The following is a 19,886-nucleotide window of genomic DNA, read 5'->3' as shown; positions in this document are numbered from 1 at the left end:
GATCTGTTCCTTTTGCTATGGTAGAGTGCGAACCGCAAAAGGAAAAACTGTAAACTAACCATGAGTGTTTTGTTTGTTTGTCGTGTGTAATAATGCTTGTTTGTTCTTGTTAGACGGCTAACATGATCCAGAGCTTTCGCTTAAGGCCAGCACCAAACCCAGACAACACTGCACAACTGTTCACAAATAAATTGTATTTGACCACGCGGACTTGTGATCGTGTGTGTGTCTTGTGTGTATTTAAAACTGTGTTTATTATTTTGGGACTGAACACTGTGTATTTAACTGAGCAATACACATCGTTGTGTATTGCCAGTTGTCATTATTATTTATTGTTGTCAAGTGACTTTGGATTACAATTAAAACCATCATTTCACCAGCAACTTTGTTGTTTGTCATTCTCTTGAACACTGCAAATCACTTTGCCACAGTGGGCAATACCTTTTTCTGAACCAAAATCCTAACTATCCAAAATGCAAAGTGCTGTAAAAGCAGTGGAATAAATGGAATCATTCATTTGTTTATTGTGCACTGTTACAGATACTTGTCACATATCATATACATTAAATAAGACATATATATATATACTATATATATATATATATATATATATATATATATATATATATATATATATATATATATATATATATATATATATCTCAAAATAATGCATAAGATCTGCTCCTTAGCATATGTTGTTACATAGCCAACTACATAAAATTATATACCTCTAACAGTATTACAGATACTGCAATGCAATACTGCTAATGATTAGTTACATCTTAGACTTTCAAGAACTGGAGTTGTGCTATCTATTACCCCCACTGCTTTTGACTTGAATTGCCAATAGAACCATCAGCATACAAGGTGGGCACATAAATCCAAAGAGAGTTACAGGGTCAAGACAATTCATTAGGTGAATAACAAATAAGTATCTCTTCTTTTAGATGACCATAGCTAAATCTGTTTGAAGACAATTCATGAAAGGATCTGCTGCTTTGTGTGAATGCATTTCTCCACATCTGATTTCACCTGTGAGAGATGGTCCCAGGAGAACAAGAAAAGAGAGAACACAAATTATATCCAGAGGCTGCTGCCTTCTCCAAACTGAAGGCATCTGTTCTGCGCCAGCCTCTTCCACTTGGAAGAAAAACAGGACTTTGAAGGCATCTGTGTTTATGGTTGATAGTTAAACATCTTGGGCTCCACGGTTCTTACCCAGCTGCAAACATGCTTTTCGTTTTTTTTTTCTTCTTTAATTATCAGCTGAGCTTAAAACCATGGAAAAACAGAGGCAAAGCCCCCAGGCAGCTGTTTTACACTTAAAGGGTTAATGATAATCTAATCCTTTCACGTTTAAGAATTTGCAAGGATTCCTACAATGTCTTCCACCCTCTTTATTTGTCTCTTTTTAAATCCTGATTGGTTGCAGAGTCAGTGCTGACAGGACTCCGGGACACAAGTCTGAGCTTCCACTGTATTTTGCACTTATTTATCAGTGCTGCAGAATCCTTTTATACATTCAGATGCATACTTTAAAACATGTCCTGGATTGTTTTGTTGCCAGGCAGGGTGTGGAAAACTCAAGCACAGTTAGAGCAGAATCACACAGACAAGTGTTACAAACACTGCTCTTTGCAGAAATACTACCTCTTAATTATATGGCGAATGCACATTTCAGCCATATCAAGATGTTCAGTTAGCACCTTCTGTATGTTTCTACACATAACAGTAGGTCTACACTGTATTACCCATATGGGAAGCACCTTCATTACAGTCTGTATTTGCTTGGCTACTGCCTTACCAAACCAGGTATAACATCTTTAAATAACTGGGTCAGTTTGTTGGCCTTCTGCCCGACCATGTTAAACCACAACAGAATGTTGATTTTGCACACTCTTTAATCTTCACAGTCCATCAGCGAGACAGTACACATGTATAGAGACCAGGGAGGTTTGGTTTATTGAAAATAGATTTAACATAAGTACAGGCTTAGTAACAACTGTCTCAACATTACTGTTTGCGTTTCAGCCCGCCTCTACAAATTTGCTAAGCTTCTCATGGACAAACAGAACATCAAAGGCAGTATCAGCTGCAGGTCTTCTCAGCGGTTTTGCTGTTTAACTTCACATCAATAGCCGCAAATGTTCATCAATACTTCAGTGTTATTCAACATATTGTAACTTATTATTCAAGACTGTGTTCAGGTGGCAAACTGGCAGTACCTAATAACAATATTGACATGATTATCTGTTTTTTCTCTAAAATGAATAGCTTGTCTTTAACACTAAAAACAGATCATATAAATACAACAAGATAAAACCATATAAACAGGTAAGTTAAGAGGTGATGACTTTGGCTTTATTGGAGTATTCTTGGTTTGAATTATAAATGATAACAAAAAATATGACATATGACAGACACACTGCATTTAGAACATCCAGACAGAAACAGTTACCTGATTTCAGTGATGTCGCTTTTTTTTCCCCTTACAGTTAAAGGTGAAAATTGGTTTAAACTGAGAACGATGGGAGGTTTAAAGAAAAAGGTTTAGAGCATAATGGTAACCAATTCAAACTGGCCTTCTTGCATTAACAAATGTATACGATGGCGTCCAAATTACAGGGTATTATTTTTAGTTGAACCAGTACAATATTCACAATAGAGCAGATGTAGCAGTTTAACAAAATAGCTCTTTAGATCTAACCCACAAACCAGAACCCAGCTCGCTCATTCTCTCTGACACTTTCCATTTTTATGAATTGTCACTCTGCCCTTGGAATAATTTACGCTGCATATTCATCTCAGTAGCACCTGCTGATCAGTCAGGAACACAGCATTTTCCTGAGGCTGGCATGGGGTTCTTATTCTCCTTTCACAATCTCCAGGTCTCTGGTCGTCAAACTAATGAAAACAAGCAATTAAAAACAATTCGCAGCACATCATTAACCAAGTGGCTAATGAATAATTAGATACATTTACTGAACCATGCTTAATTTTTTCAGAACATTTGCTTGTCTTGTTCTAGATTAAGAGGTTGAGGTGTGGATCTTTATGTGAGGAGCTAGAATTAATACAATTGTAATAAAATAAACTGTACTAGCTTGTAATTTAAATTAAAAATGATTTCCCTGTTGTCTCGCTAATTCTATTATTAACCTTCTAAATATTATTCTAATATATATATATATATATTATATATATATATATATATATATATATATATATATATATATATATATATATATATATTACTACTATATTATATACATATAACCTGATAAATAAGCATGTTGCTTTTATGAAACAATGGCCTTGTTTTTTGTATTCTGTTATAGTGCGTAACCATATTTTTTAAGCAATACAAAGGGTAAAGCCAGTTACTGTGACTGTACTATACAATTCTGAGATTGCATCTAACCTATTACTATCATAGTTTTAATTTATGCACATTTATATTTTTACATAAAGATGTAGTGACACCAAAATCAATCATATATCACTTTACTGTACTAGTTACCTATTTTAGAATTCCTTTTATAAAAAAAACCCCAAAGAAACACAAATAGAAACACACTTTAGAAGCATACTAGGTTACATGCTGTGTCACTTTAGCTTGGTAATATTTGGTGTTTCATCATGCTCACTCAGGCAGTAACAAACCAAAAATATCAATATGTTCAGTCAATGATGGTAAAATATAGACGACTATGGTCTCTGACTATTGATTCATGCAGTCAAGGGAAATACAGCCTCAGGCTTCAAACAAATATTAATTAGGGCCATAGCTTTTCTTGTTGTTGTTGTGCTATAATAGAACAGCAACACAGTTAAAAGAGCGAGTATAATCTTTCTTTTTTCACGACATGAACAGAGGCATTCCCGCCTGCTTTGCTACTCTTCCTAGTTAGTCAATTGTGCTGTGATCAGATTGTCACACCACTATTTAAAAACAAAACACTTTGAACACAAGTACAGAACCTTCAACGTTTCTCGGCCAATAAAAAAACCTGAATATTATCTGAATATTCGATAATAATAATAATAATAATAATAATAATAAATAATAATAATAATAATAATAATATAATAATAATCACACCTCACATGCAAAAGCTACAGAAAATTCTCCTCCAGCATGCATTCAGTCCCACCCTGGCCATTAGATATAAAATAAAACAACGAGCTACTTATACGGAAGTGTTTTATGGACTTTCAGTGAACAAGGGAGCCGTCCTCTTGCAATGGCCTCCTAATAAAATAGCTAATCAAGCCATTACACTACTCAAATTCCACATCAATCTATTGGTTAAGAGTTGTGTCAATAAATAATTAATTGTCTCCCCAATTATCACCTTTTTTTTTTGTTATAGCTGCCTAAAATCCACCACGAAAACCCAATTACACATAACGACTTGGTAGTCTCACCTCCTAAAGTCCTGTCTGAATGGAGATAGCAATCTGACGTCTAACATGCAACAAAGGCATTTTTTTCCCCCTTCCCTTGCCCCCTTCCTAAACTTCAGCTCCCAACACCCACCTCCAACTCCCCTTTAATATAAATTCTCTGACAGCAAAAAAAAAAAAAAAAAAAAAAAAAACAGGAACGGCAGAAAACAGGTTACATCTTCACTCTTGGACCATTATCGAGTTCTGCATCATTGAAAAGCACCTATTCAATGAGATTATCTTCTGGCAGCGTGCAGCGTGACAGACAATGGCTTTGTATTCATTAAACACACATCCCTGGCTTATCTGAAATAAAAAGGCTTGTCAGGATGGCACATTGTGTATTTGTGAGGGGAAGGCAATGTGCATTAGGGCGATTACAATATCAGCTCGGCCCAGATGAATGCAGGAAAATAAACAGAGAGGGCGTGCGTGCGTGCGTGCGTGCGTGCGTGCGTGCGTGCAGGGTTTATTTGTCGACTTTCACCCTGTGTGGAGTTTTGTCTGACTGGAGTTAGCAATAGTAAATAAAAATATAGTGAGAGTCAATGAGAAGTCCCCACAACTACAGGAATACAACACGTGTGTTTGTGTGTGTGTGTGTGTGGGTGAAGTTAATTGGCAACACAATGGGAAAACAGAGATGGGGATTAAAGGAAGAGAGAGACAAAGAGAGAGAGAGAGAGAGAGAGAGAGAGAGAGAGAGAGAGAGAGAGAGAGAGAGAGAGAGAGAGAGAGAGAGAGAGAGAGAGAGAGAACAGACAACTGCAACAGCCAAGAGACCTGTCACCTAGAGCAGAAGGTGTTCATACTTCTTGGACTGAGGGCTACAAGAATTTTTGACATTGTCAGAATGTGAGGTGAAAGGCAGGTTGTGGCATGGTGATTGTGTGTGTACATAGATGGGTATAAGTGAGTGAGAGACACTGAGGGTGTGTATGTGTGTGTGTGTGTGCGTGTTCGTGTGTGTGAAGAATGGGGTTTAAAACCTTGTCCGTGCAATGAGTGTCTGGCTAAATAGGGGTCTGTCACAAATCCTCAGATAATCCAATAATGTGAAACCCTCTTGATATAATCGAGACATGGAATAATAATGTATATTTGATTAGGAGACACAGCAAAAGAATGTCTATCTGTTATTTCTGCTATTTCTTCCTTCTTTATTGTGTTCCATATTTCTAATTAGTCAACTTACTACCAAAACTATTTAACAGCAAACAGTAATGTCTTTGAAAAATGTCTTGTAAAATTGATGCTAATCCCTGGTTCAGACTTTGTTTGGCTCTGGAACTGTGCGGAAAAGGTGACACAAAAATAACTTTGTTTTAAAATGTTGTAACTACCCAGTATTGTAATTGCATACCAAAAACATTTTAATCATTGTGATGGCTGTACTCATGAAGATATCAGTAAAGGTAATACTCCCAACATATCTGAATGTGTAGTGAAATACACAGTATTTTATTTCCTATATATTAAAAACACGAACATACTTTGACATCCTTGCTATTGATTTGTGAGAAGCTGATATTAACATGCATCTCTGTTTCGGCTAGAAGGACTCCCTCCCCAGTGTCTCTATCAATTTTGCACATCATCAGCCTCGTGCAGGAATTTCTGTGCAATACAATTACACAGCTCTAAACAGAACAATGCTGATGCACTCTGAAATGGCATGACGGACACCTGAAATGTGTCATGACAAACACCCGGTCGTTTTGGCAGTAACAAAGCCTCTTTGTTTCTTTTGTTCACAAACAACAACAACTAATAAAAACAAATCAGCAATTTAAATAACAGAACACTGTATCTGTGATCACTTCATACAGCATATATATAGCAAGTTAGTGGGAGAAGGGGGATTTGAACCGGTGAACATCAGGTTACAAGCCCTGGACTTTAACCACTGGACCACACTGACTCTTAAAAGCTGGCTTGCAATCCCAACAAGCACGGTAGAAAAAACTAATTTAGATTACCTCCTATTAAATTCTGCGCAAAGGTTCCATCTGCCTCAGGTATTGTTGTGCTTAAGACCATCCAAAAAATGAAACAGGAATAGTATCATTTATTAAAAATGGTAATGTGCACACAGTGCCACAAGTTTAGTATCAACTGCAAAGCTTTATTACCTTTTATGACCGTTGCTCCTGAAAATAAGTTACAAACTTCACTTTCCTGGTTTACCTGAGAAAAGACTGCATTGCTTTCCTTTCTGAATAATAATAATAATAATAATAATAATAATAATAATAATAAATAATAATAATAATAATGTATCTTCTAGTTTTCCACATGCATAAGGCTGCCATCAATGATCTGTATATTGTCTAAAAGTTAGCTTTACAAGAGTATTTATGTAAATATAAATTATTACTCTTAATTAACCCTCCTTTCGATGCAATTGCCAAAATGGCACAAAGGATTAACAGGAAAATATTTTATCACAGTGGACCAAAATTCAAATTTCTTTAAACTTAAGCAAACATTTATAATCTCTCTTAAGTAATTAAAAAAAAATAGACACTTATTTAATGCTATTAAAACAAAATAATAATAATCAACTATTACATTATTTATGCCACAATACTTAATAAATACAAAAATCATAAATAAAATAAATAAATAAATAGACTGAGAAAAGAAACAACAACAATAATAATACGCAACGGATGCGTGGCGTGTCGTTCCCCCCTCCCCCCCTCCCAGGACACATACACGCATACAATTTGTAAATAGCAATTATAATGTCTTTTAAAAAAACATCTTCTTAGTTTTCATTAGCAGGAAAACTTCTCAAATGTCACATCTTTGACCCCAGCCTATAATTAGTATGGACAGGTGCACGGCTTCTGCATGTACAGATGGCTACTGGAAATAGTGCAGAGTAGCTCCTTCTGTTTACACAGCACAGAGATAATCCACACCGCACTTATCACTTACAATTACCACCAGCAAACTGAACTTATGTTTGCTTTAATTAAATGCTCACCTCTCTGTTAACATTATCTATGGGTTTTGTACCAAAGGCAAAAAATGAGGAGGACAGTAAAATGATGGAGAGTTAATGGACTGCAGATTAGAGGCTAAATGCTCATTCTAAAAGCATCTCCCTTGCATTGAGGATGCTGTATCCCTCTACAGTTTCCATAGTTGCCAAATGTATGAAACAGATATGAATAAACAACCAACAGGAAATATTCTTACAGTTGCACAGAGTCTGAATAGAAACCACATGCACAAGATATGAAATCATACTTAAACATTATAAACCCAAGTTTAAAAAAAAAAAATGATTTTTTTTTTTTTTTTTTTTTTTTTTTTTTAGTACCACTGCTGTTATAATGGCTTTTTTAAGTTGGTAGGGTATGCTCAGCAGAAAAGCAGGAGAAGCAAGTTAAAATATTTCCAAAGGCAACTTTTGCAACAAAATAATATAAATAATGTGGTAGCTAAATGTGCAAGGTCATGTTCATGTCTTTGCTGTAGTGTTTAACTACAGCAAAGACATGAACATGACCAAAAAAATGTCACAGTTGCAGATATAATGTAACAACAATATTATGTCAGCATCTTTGAAAAACCATCAGTTATACAAAAAAGCCCACAAATTGGATATTTATTCTTTCTATAAGATAATCAATTAACAACAGTTATTACAATTCTAACCATTTCAAACATAAAAAATATATATATTTTTTTAAATAATTAATTCACTTGCTTTACAGGTCAATACGGGTACAAATAAATGTGTAGAAAGCTGTGAGAAGAACTATGTAGTGTCCTCAGTCTCCCTTACTGTAGCTGGAAGGCATGTTGATCCCAGCACATGACAAGTTCCCACAGGAAAAAAAAAAGAGTGACGTTTTTAAATTCAATTTGAAGCCCCTAATGTTCTAATAACTTCACTTTTCAATCACCTAAATGTTTATCGCTAGTTGGTCACGGCTAGAGAAAACCCATCAAGGTGGATCAAAAAGATGGAAATGACAATTGTGACCAGTTTAGGGTTTTCAAATGCAAAATCTGCAGATGCCAATTTCTGAAGGGTCCTACTAGAGACAGAATGAAATGTGCCAAGACCCTCAATGAAATGGGCTTTGCATTGAGTACCTGCCAGCTGATGTTTATCTTTAATGGAAGGGGTAAAATAAGATTTGACAGGAAAGAAAGGATGGGAAGAGCTTAACTGACCAATGATGGACTCTGTATGGAGCATGGAACTATTTCCAGTGCAGCTTATATTCTCCTTTGTTTGAATGAGGCGACCCAAACTCTGCTACATACATAATATATTTCTCACTTCCAATTTGACAACTGACACATAACTGGTCATTGAGCAGCCTTTCTTTCTTATGTGTAATTAAAAGTCCAAAATCATCCACGCTCTGCTATTGATGAGTGGAAAAAAAACAACAAAAAAAAAACACTACAAAATCAAAATTATGCAAAACATTTTATTGTCTTTTATTTTATTGTCTTTTATTAGTAGAAGGGGCAAAAAAGTGATATAGTGCAAAACGTGTTCAGTGCAAACGTTTCAGCAGCATGACCCTCCTCAGTGCTCAATGCATTCAATTTGCAGTGTACACATAAAGGAATGTCTGAAACTCAGACTTCTGGAATCATCTTTGTCTGTTTGCATGTATTCATTTGAAAGGAATTCAAGAAAAAAAAAAAAAAAGCCAAGTATTGTATTGAAGCTGTGAAAATCAATTTTTCCTAACATTAAAAATAAAAAAGAAAGAAAATATGTATTGGTTGTATGTATTGTTTTTAACAAGACAACCTTTGTTCCAAGTTTAATGTTCTTATCTTTTTACAGATAAGAATCACCGATTTGGTATAAAGTTTTTTTTTTTTTTTTTAAATATTATACAGAAGGCAAAAGCACCAATTAATATGACAGTTAAATCAGACAAAATAAAAGTCAATTTATCAACAGCATTTAAAAGCTGTTGGAATTCTGTACAAACTCTGGCTTAATAAAGAAGCGCTGAGCTCGGTCTGTTTTGCTTATTAAACCTAACATTTTGATTTGACACACATGTTTACATTTTTACAATACTTGAGTGACCTTTCCTCCTTTTGGGACAATTCAAATCCTAACATTCGACTTGCATCGTTTCTCATTACATTAATTGCTTCTGGAAATGCCTTGGTGAGGGGGGGGGGGGGACACATAATGTCTTCCAAAAGAGAATTTGGTTTTAAAATCCCCCAAAAACAAACACAAAAATTGAAGCTGTTATAAAACAAGGCCAGATGCAAAGCCTCCTGGATGACAAGATTAAGAGATGCAGGAGCCTGAAAACTGCCAAGCAAAACCCTCCCAATAATGAGAAAGCCCTTTGAAATAATTAGATATATAGTGGCATGTTAAGGATTAAGTGTAACAAATAACTAAAAACAGACTTTCCTGCTTCATCACTTCTGTCCATTAATGTCAATATAACCAATACAACTATTTCCAGATACAGAAAAAAAAAGACAAAATAAAAAGAAAGTTATAAAACATCAGTCACTATGGTAAATTAGTGTAACTCAATTCTGTGCTGGTTCAGGCTATACACTAGTCAACAGATATGAATGTGAAATTGATGTCACTGCCAGCCACTCCATTCCTCAAAAACAGTTCAAATAACAGCTTACTGATGAATACAATTTTAAACACATATCTGGGGTAACTGCAATGTTTTAAGACCACTTCATCATATACGGTTTATAATATTTTACTTATTTTGTATGTCAAATTCAATGGTCACAAATCTGTGATACAGGGATGCATTACTATAGTAAGTAAAGCTCTCTGATGTATATAAAATACCCAACAACTTCTAATGGGATTGGTATATATCCTACTGCAGTTAATCATGTGTCACTCAGTTCCTATACAGGTAATGCGTCTTTGTAATCTGTTGGTTCAAGATATTGAACATACTGAACAGATCTATTTAACATACCAGAAATAGATACAATGCATGCTAAACTGAAAAGAACACCATTAGGTTATTTTTACAGGCAGTCTATATCAAATGTTTATTCTGCTAAAACCCCGACTGATTTCTGCATATCACATATGATATTCTCGTTGCATACGACTAAACAATCCTGCCCAGTATAGTAATTAGGGAAATAGAGATGATCAAATAAACCGTACTTACACTGAAAAGGGACAGAAATTCCCACCATTCGTTACTGGGGTTTAGCTACAAAGCAAGTTCCAGTCTCCGAATCCGATGCAAAAAGAAAGAGAGCAGGAATGCTAGTTTTCTTCTTCTCTTTTGCTGTCCAGATGACACACGTCCCAAAAGTCAAAACTATCTCAAGAACTCCCGCTATACAGTACTGAAACTGTCCAAGTTCATAGCAATCAGTCTACAAATAAAGTAAAATGTTGCGAAGAAAAACAAAAAACAAACCAAAAAAAAAAAAAAACAGTCCACGAGTTCCTATATGTGGCAGACAACCGAGATTTTAAACCCATAAAAAAGGTTCCGGCTGTCAGCGTGTCGTTAGTCTTGGGTAACCTGGATCTTGTTTCAGTGTTTCTCGGATTAACTGACAGGAAGGAGGCTCCTTGCAAAATATGCACTCACACTGCTAGCGTCTCTCTGGTGCTTGTTCTCGATCGCTTTGGAGTCAAACGGTACTCTGTCTTCAGACTGTGGACTCAGCTTACCCAGGTGCCGAGTGGGAGGAGTTTAAGCAGTGGGAGGTGACAGAGGTACTAGACATCTGTGTCATGAGCAGGTTGTGGGGGTCAAGTATATGTTAACAATGAGCAGGATCAGTCCCTCATGGGCAGCTGGCTGTCTATCGATTTATATTCTGCTGCTGCAGCAATATGTGTGTCCGCCTGTGTCTGTGTGAGTGTATACAACCTGCTCCCTGATGATGCTTTATTAAGCCTGCCTGCCTGCCTGCCTGCCTGCAAAGCTGGCTGTTCCAATGCAGACTTCTCCTGTAGTAACCCAAGATACACACTTTCCCCTGACCATCTGGAGAGCTCCCGACTTCTTCCTGTATTGCATCAAATCTGAGGAGGCTGATATCAAGCCACTTTCTCAGATCTCCGCCACTGAGTAATCCCCTTCTGCTAGTTGATTTTCAGTTGGTTTGTTTGTATGTTTGTCCTCTGTATATGAAGGGACTTTTAAATATAAAGAAATAACTATTAAATTTCCCAACTGCTACTCCTTTGGCTTTGTTACATGTAACACATCCTCCTACTTTCATTCAGTTTTATATATGTATTACATTTTTACATAGCAGATATCCACTTGTGTATTATTGTATTTACTTCACACCTGATCTTGACACCATATAAATAAACTGTATCAGTTTTGTATATATCAAAATAAAGAAAATATGTTTTTTTTTTTACGCACAGGGTGAATCTATTAATTTACCCTGCTTGTGGATATGGTTGAGCAAAAGTATACACTGTTGAGCAATGACACTTGGGAGAAGTAACAGTAGACAATGTGGAACAGGATGGTGTGATTGGCACCATGCATCAAAGAGGATGTTATTGAGCATGGTTGTGGTCACAATGACTGCGCCCCCTGTGCCAGTCTTCATGCCATCGTGAAATGAACTGGTCAAGTGACTTCCTATGTGGAAATAAAGCATCTCTTTTTTTTTTTTAAATTAAAGAACTGCTAAGTTGTCTAATACCGTTAAACCTGGTGTTTTTCTGCAAATGGCGGTGTTGAATCCCCTTCTGGGTGTCATTGGATGGCTGCTACACGTTGGATTTTTTCCTTCCAGAGTCCCTTTTGTCGCATCTCTTCAGCTTCAGTAATAGTTTAGCTACCAGAAGGTGTGGTCAGATGCAGCATCAGCACCACGTTTAACTCGGACGTCTTGCAATGTTGTTCTAAACTTTCTTCCTATACATATGTGCTCGACTTGGTTTTCTGCCCTGTGGCCAGGTGATACCCATGTTGCTTTATGAGATGCCTTGTGTGGTAATCACAAGATTGTGTTCAGCACAGAAATCAGTGAACAATTCTTCATTTGTTTATATCACCCAGTCCATGTATCACCTATTGGTATCCAGTATTGTTCGATCTGACTTTGGCATTGAAATCACCCATTCGAATGGTCACTTCTCTTTCTGCACTCTTTTTAGCACTTCTTGTAGTCTGTGATAGAAATTTTCTTTTTATTCTCCTTTTTCGGTTCATAACACTGTATGTTTAACTTTATGAGGCGGTCTTGCTTTCGAAATTGTGCTGTTATTCTTCAGTTTACTGGTTCCCATCCTATGTGGGCTTTCTGAGCTTCTTAATATAACATTAGTGCTATGCCTTCTGTGTGATGTGCCTGCTCATCATAAACTGTAAGCAAATTAAATGAATATTGTATAAAACACTATAATATATTGTATAAAAAAAAGACTTTGTGAGAAGAATTTCAGTGCATCATTACTTACCCCATATGTTTTCTATGGTCTGCTTAACACATATTATAACAATCAAAACAAACATCTTGATGGAGAGGCACAAAAACATCTCTTTAGGAAATGTGAGAGGGGAAAAAAGACCCGATAATTTCTTGTGTCCACTGATAACAGTATAAAAGAACAGGAAGCACTCAGTGCTGTTTTGCTGTTGAGGTTCCTGGAAGCTGCCTGTACTGTAAGAACTGTGGTTTACACACACAGGATACCTCGCCTAGCAAGGAAAACCATTCCCCCGACACACATGGACTCATGGCACACTTCCTTAGCTTCCCCACCCGCTGGGAAGCCACCTGCAATGAACAAAAGCAAGTCTATTATCAAGTCATTCCAAAACAATAATAAAATAACAACCACGCATTAGGCTGTTTACCTAAACAAGTTTTGAAAAACAAACAAAACATAAAAAACAACCTCATACACTGAACTACAGGCTACCCTGTACTAAACTGAGGGTTTATATATTTAGGGACAATCTGTTGTGCCTAATAATTACACTTACCAATGACTTATATTGTATAGTATCTATATGTTGCTACCCTGTTTTGTGATCATCTGTGATTTGGTCTTGCTTTCAATATATTGAAGCATTAGGTCTTTATCATCTGGAATGACCCCAATATGGTAACCATCTAAATTCACAGGTCAAAGTTCAGGGAGTAGTTAGATTAGGAGTTTTCATAACACATATGAAATATGAAATTGCAAGATAAAATGTTTTAAGAGATATTAGCTGTTGTAGAAGTAGGTGTGGTGGATTTGCAAATTAATACAAGCTAGAGATGCTTAATAAGTTCGTTTTGAAAAAGACCCTTAAATAAAACAGACAAAGCTTTGTTGAACCAAACCATATAAATGTTACTCCACGTTTGTTATGTGTTTTATATAGACTGGCTTTCTGGTGTTACAGGCAAGGGGACATACCACTTGTTAATTTCAGGAAAAACACATTAATGCAGACCTGTCCACCCTCCCTTATTTGCCGGGACTCTCCTATTTTTTGGACACTTCTCCCAGACAACTCCTGGGACAGATTTTATCCCGTATTTTGCTCAAAACTCTACTGTTAAACACCTTTTATGTCAGTAAACCTTTAATTTCTGCAAAAGGCATGTACTCTGTGGTTAATGCAATCCCAGTCTGTACCTACCAGGGTTTAGGAGCCAAGGGGAGCCCTGTGACAGGCATGCATTCAGTGCATGAGGCAAGCTCACATAGTTGACAAAAAACGAAAACAAAAAACCAAACAAAAAAACAACAGATAGATAGATAGATGCAAATTTCAAGCTTCTTGGACCACAACATATTCTCACATAATCCCAAGCACCAAACTATGCAGGACTGATTTTAATGGGGGGAGCAAGAATAGTGATGTTTGTGGTAAGCATGAGCGATCACAAAAATATGGAAGGCCATCGGGGTAAACAATTTAGAACATGTTTCAAACATTTTGTACATGTTCTTTAGTATGTATTGTAATTCTAATAATTACACATAGTAATTTGGCCAATCAGATCACTGAAAATGAAATGAGAACCAATTAATTTAAAGAAAATAGTACATGCGATAAATTATCCAATTAAAAGTCACCTTACATCTGCCATTTGGACTGGGCATTGAGTATAGGCTAATGCAAAAGGGACAGACACAGTACCAGAGCCTTAGAAATCACTTTAATTCATTGGTAACCCCACTTTAATATGTAATTTTAAACAAGTGGTGAAAGTTCTGATATTAAATCTAATTTTAGCTATTGTAACTCAATATTTTTGTGTAAAACTGAAATAAATATAATAAAATAATTTTTAAAAAATGATTAGGTACATGATTAATACAAACTGAACACTGTCTCAAGAAATCAGCAGCACTCAGCAAATATATATTTTCACTGTAGAAGAAAATCTTTTGCCACCATGATTTGCAATTTACCTTAATTTTTAATTTTTTTTAAAGCATATATTTCATGAAAACAGCTACCGGTTATCCTCGGGACTGTTCAGTCTTTTACTGCTTTCCGCCATCTTCTCAAAACCCACATATTCAACTTTTATTTGTAAATTCCTATTTATATACCTTTTTGTATTTTCCTTTATATTTATTTTGTATATATTGTATATATGTGTTTGTCTTTGTGACAGAAAAAAAATGAATCTTGGTTCTAAATTTCCCTCATGACCTGTGAAACTGCTGTGTAATGGGAACAGAGTGCCCCAGACTGGATGGTCAGGCAATTCATTCCAAGGGTTAGGTGGAAGCAGCCATCTAGAAAGGAGGCGGGCTAAAGTAAGGAAAAGAGATCTGGCAACCTCAGATTGGAGGAGAAACGGTTGCACTCACTAACCAAGGGGGTGTGACTGACGGTACAAAAGAGCATGTGGCTAGGTGATCTGTTCCTTTTGTTATGGTTAAGCTGAAACCGAGAAAGGAGAACTGAGATTTAACCATGAGTGTTTTGTTTGTTTGTCGAATCTAAAAGTACTGTTTGTATTTATTAGACGGCTAACACGATCCAGAGCTGTCGCTACAGGTCAGCACTAAACTCGGACAGCATTTTACAATGGACACATATAAATTGTGTTTCACCACTAGAACTTTAGCACTCACTCTGGATCGTGTGCATGTCTTTGTGTGTGTTCTACTGTGTTTATTCTTTCGAACACTGCTTATTATTTGGGTCTGTAAACCCTTTGTTTGCAACAGTTTAATACATATTGTTATAAATAAAAGTATTGTTTGGAACATAAACCTCTGTGTTCTGTTACGTAATCACATCACCACTACATCTGCGGACTGCAAATCACTTTGTCACATGTGGTGTCAGAAAATGGGATGGATCTTACTCATTTCATTTGAGTGGTTGTCTCATTTGAGTGGTTGTCTACCACCATGTCATGGCCAAAGGAGTTTTGAGCTAGCCAGCTAAGGATCTGCCTGATTGGGGAGGCCTAGGTAGCTTACCAGGCCATGACGGACACTGAAGCTGCCCAGTAAGACATAGTGAAACAAGCCATTGTCTGCCTCCTGAACATTACAGGGGAAACTGACGTTGTATGGTTCAAGGCGTACCAATGATTGTCAGAGAGTAGTTGCACAACGATTGTGTGACCACATGGTACACTGGCTCAGCCCTGCTCAGAAGACTGGGCTACACAATTGCACAATATAATCCAGATCAAACACAGAAAATCCGATTATCAAAGTTTTGAAAAACTGGCTCCTGGAGATCGCAGATTCGAATCCAGGCTATGTCATCGCCGACTGTGACTAGGGGGTTCCTAGGGTGCGGTGCACAACTGGGGGGCTTAGGTTGGCATGGGCAATCCATGATTCACTGCGTACCAGTGACCCCTGTGGCTGCTACGGCAATAACAAAATAAAAAAAAAAAAACCCTTTATACCAATAAAAATTACTTTGTGACCCAACTGCCTTGTGTTACTGTAGAATAGTTAATATTGATTAGTAAAATCTGCATTAGAAGGCAAAACTAATATAGTAATTGCTTATTTTTATAGCCAACAGTATAAAAAAACTGTACTGTTTTTAACACAATATTTTGTTTATTTTTTTTTTAAATTAAGTATTTTATATTATGTATTCTGCTTATAGATAAATGTATACAAATGTGTTATTCTATGACCCGAGGGATCTTAGAATACTTCCTGAAAGTTTTGTTGAAAAATATTGATGTTTGGGCAAATTACAAGAGATTGTTTCACCTCAGTGATTGTAATGACATAATACACGTTTATTCTCAGGGTCTTTATAAGTAATAATGGACACTACTCTTGATTATTTTTTCAAAATATTTATAAATGAAATAATAGTTATTCATTCCATTATTATCAGTAATAAGGAAAAAAAGTACCTGATACATTTAGTTCATGAAATAGTATCTGCTTATATCCACTCGCTTCTTGATATTTATAAATGTTGTAAAACACACACACGTATATATATATATATATATATATATATATATATATATATATATATATATATATATATATATATATATATATATATATATATATATATATATATATATATATATATATATATATTAGCACCAAAGAGCCAGGTGCCCAACGTTTTGATATGTTGTACAAAAAAACATGTTCAAGGGGGTGTAGACATTCTATAGACACTGTGACATATATAATATATATAATATATATATATATATATATATATATAACACACACACACACACACACACACACACACACACACACACACACAGTGCCTATAGAAAGTCTACACCCCCTTGAACTTTTTTCACATTTTGTTGTGTCAGTGCCTCAGAGTTTCATGCATTTAAATAAGGATTTTTTTCCACTTATCTATATATATCTATATTAAAAATACAAAACTGAAATAATTAGATAAGTCTCCACCCCCCCTGAGTTAATACTTGGTAGAAGTACCTTTGGCAGCAATTACTGCTATGAGTCTGTTGGGATAGGTCTCTACCAACTTTGCACACCTAGATTTGGCAATATTTGACCATTCTTCTTTACAAAACTGTTCAAGCTCTGTCAAGTTCATTGGGGAGTGTTGATGGACAGTAATCTTCAAGTCATGCCACAAATTTTCAATTGGATTTAGATCGGGGCTCTGACTGGGCTACCCAAGGACATTTACCTTGGCTGTGTGCTTTGGTTTGTTGTCATGCTGAAAGGTGAACTTCCGTCCCAGTTTCAGCTTTCTTGGAGAGGGCAGCAGGTTTTCCTCAAGGACTTCTCTGTACTTTACTCCATTTATTCTCCCTTCTATCTTGACAAGTGCCCCAGTCCCTGCCGATGAGAAACATCCCCATAACATGATGCTGCCACCACCATGCTTCACAGTAGAGATGGTGTTCTTTGGGTGATGCGCTGTGTTGGGTTTGCTCAAAACATAACGCTTTGCATTAGGGCCAAAAAGTTCAATTTTAGTTTTGTCAGACCACAAAACTTTTTGCCACATGGCTACAGAATCTCCTGAGTGTTTTTTTTTCCATACTTCAAACAGGATTCAAGGTGGGCTTTCTTGAGTAGTGGCTTCCTTCTTGCCACCCTACCATACAGGCCAGATTTGTGGAGTGCTTGGGATATTGTTGTCACATGCACATATTGACCAGTCTTGGCCATAAAAGCCTGTAGCTGTCACAAAATGTCGCTCTCAGTGACATCACAACCCCCCCCCCCCCCAAAAAAAAAACAGTCCCTCCCCATCCAATGATATGTGTTTCAAGCCTGTACTTCAAAGTACGGTGGCCCTGTAAGTCATCAAAACAAAGTGTTTTTATTTTTATCGTGTCTACACAATCACGGTCCTTAAAGGGTTAAAAGTCGCCTGTTTGCCTGTGTTGGTAATTTTGTTATCTTACGATTTATAAAAAAAAAATTCAGAAATAAAAAAATTAAAAAATGCTCCCATAATAAACTGATTTTAACTTTTTATCTTCAAAAAGAACAAGAGCTTCCAGGAGCCTAAGTGGCCCCTTGCCTTGTCTTTTCCTTTCCTCATTTCTCACATGCTAAACAGCTACTCTGCTCCCTCCACTGGCTCCCCATACACTTAAAAATTATTGTACTCAACTATTGCTGTCTCAACCTTTCTGCTCCCTCCTATCAGCTGTACCCCCCTCTCCCCCCGCTTCCAGAGCCCGCTCCTTCGCCACCCTTGCCCCTTAGTGGTGGAAGGACCTACCCACGGATATCAGGACTGTTCAGTCCCTGACCACTTTCCTGCGCCTCCTGAAGACATACCTGTTCAAACAGCATCTGTAAACCTTACAACTAAGGACTATACCGGATTATATGGCACCCAACTTTACCAGTACTTGCATCAGCTTGTACTTGAACTGAACCTCTCCATACCTTGCTGTATTCTACTACTGCTCTTAAGTATAAATATTTCCTTTATCTTGTACTTGATTTTACTTTTAAATGTATCCGTATTCAAATTTTTTCTAATTGCTCTTATTTGAAATCGTTCTTATCCATTTATCGTACTTACTACATGTTCTTTATGGACTTTACTTGTAACAGCAAATATTTATGCTATAAGTTAACTGCTCTTAGTCGAATTCACTCTTAAATGTAAGTATTTACTGCATTCTTTATTTTGCTCTTATTTGAAATTGATCTTATTTTCTACTGATTTTGCTGTACTTTATAACTGCCCTTATCTGTAATGTGATATTGTATAATGTGATATTTTGTAAGAACTGTAAGTCACCCGCTAAGAAATAAATAATAATAATAAGTCGTGGTCTAAAGGCTTTCATCTCCAAGGAGGCACCTACCCGCAATGCTAAAATTTTTTGCCCATCTCTGCTCTGTCAGCTTCTACCACTTGTAATAAATGAACATCTGTTTGTTCTCAGCATTTAGCATATTGTATATATTATGCACAGTCTCAATTTCTTTTCATAGATTCATACCATCGTTCTCTGCATACATTGCCAGCTAAATTGGAATTGAGTATTAACGCAAAACACTTTATTATAAAAAGGCTGCCAAGAGAGGACATCTTACAATACATGTGCCAGGGCATTAACAGGTACTGTGGTGGCAGCCCTCCAAAAAACAAGCAGCAATGAGATCGTTTCATTCTAAGTGAAATAAATTAAAACATACAGCATAAATACAAAAAGGGTAAGGCTTTCTTTTCATTTGTGCCTTAAAGTTGAAGAGCCTGTCATCACTTTAAGCCTACCGTATGTTATATTTCACTTGCTTCCTAATCCTATTACAAACTGTTACCGGCAGTACAAAAATCTGCTCCCTAAAGTATTTCAAGATATAATTATGCAACATAATTAAAAAGTATGCTCAAACTATTATTATTAAAAAGTATAAGAAAAAAAAAACAAAAATAACTGTGATATGCTTGCTTACAATTATTAATACCATGCTAATTTATTTAAAATAATTACAAAAAAAAAAAAAAAAAGCATTTTTAAGTGGTCATAGCTAATAA

General features: G+C 36.2%; 1 protein-coding gene across 2 annotated transcripts in view; it reads right to left on the bottom strand.

Annotated features, from left to right (window-relative positions):
- Positions 1 to 11,571, bottom strand: part of LOC121314985 (protein CBFA2T1-like) — a 59,843-nt gene extending 48,272 nt beyond the window's left edge. The window contains exon 1 of one of the 2 annotated variants that reach the window (XM_041248801.1): positions 10,617 to 11,571. In XM_041248801.1, the coding sequence (XP_041104735.1) occupies positions 10,617 to 10,644 (28 nt within the window). In that variant the 5' untranslated portion in view covers positions 10,645 to 11,571. The remainder of the gene's footprint in view (positions 1 to 10,616) is intronic. The other variant, XM_041248802.1, reaches the window with a different exon arrangement.
- Between the last annotated feature and the right edge of the window lie 8,315 nt (positions 11,572 to 19,886).

The sequence above is a fragment of the Polyodon spathula genome, chromosome 4 (assembly GCF_017654505.1).
Source record: "Polyodon spathula isolate WHYD16114869_AA chromosome 4, ASM1765450v1, whole genome shotgun sequence".
Classification (NCBI taxonomy): domain Eukaryota; kingdom Metazoa; phylum Chordata; class Actinopteri; order Acipenseriformes; family Polyodontidae; genus Polyodon; species Polyodon spathula.
This window is presented reverse-complemented; position numbering and strand designations above follow the sequence as displayed.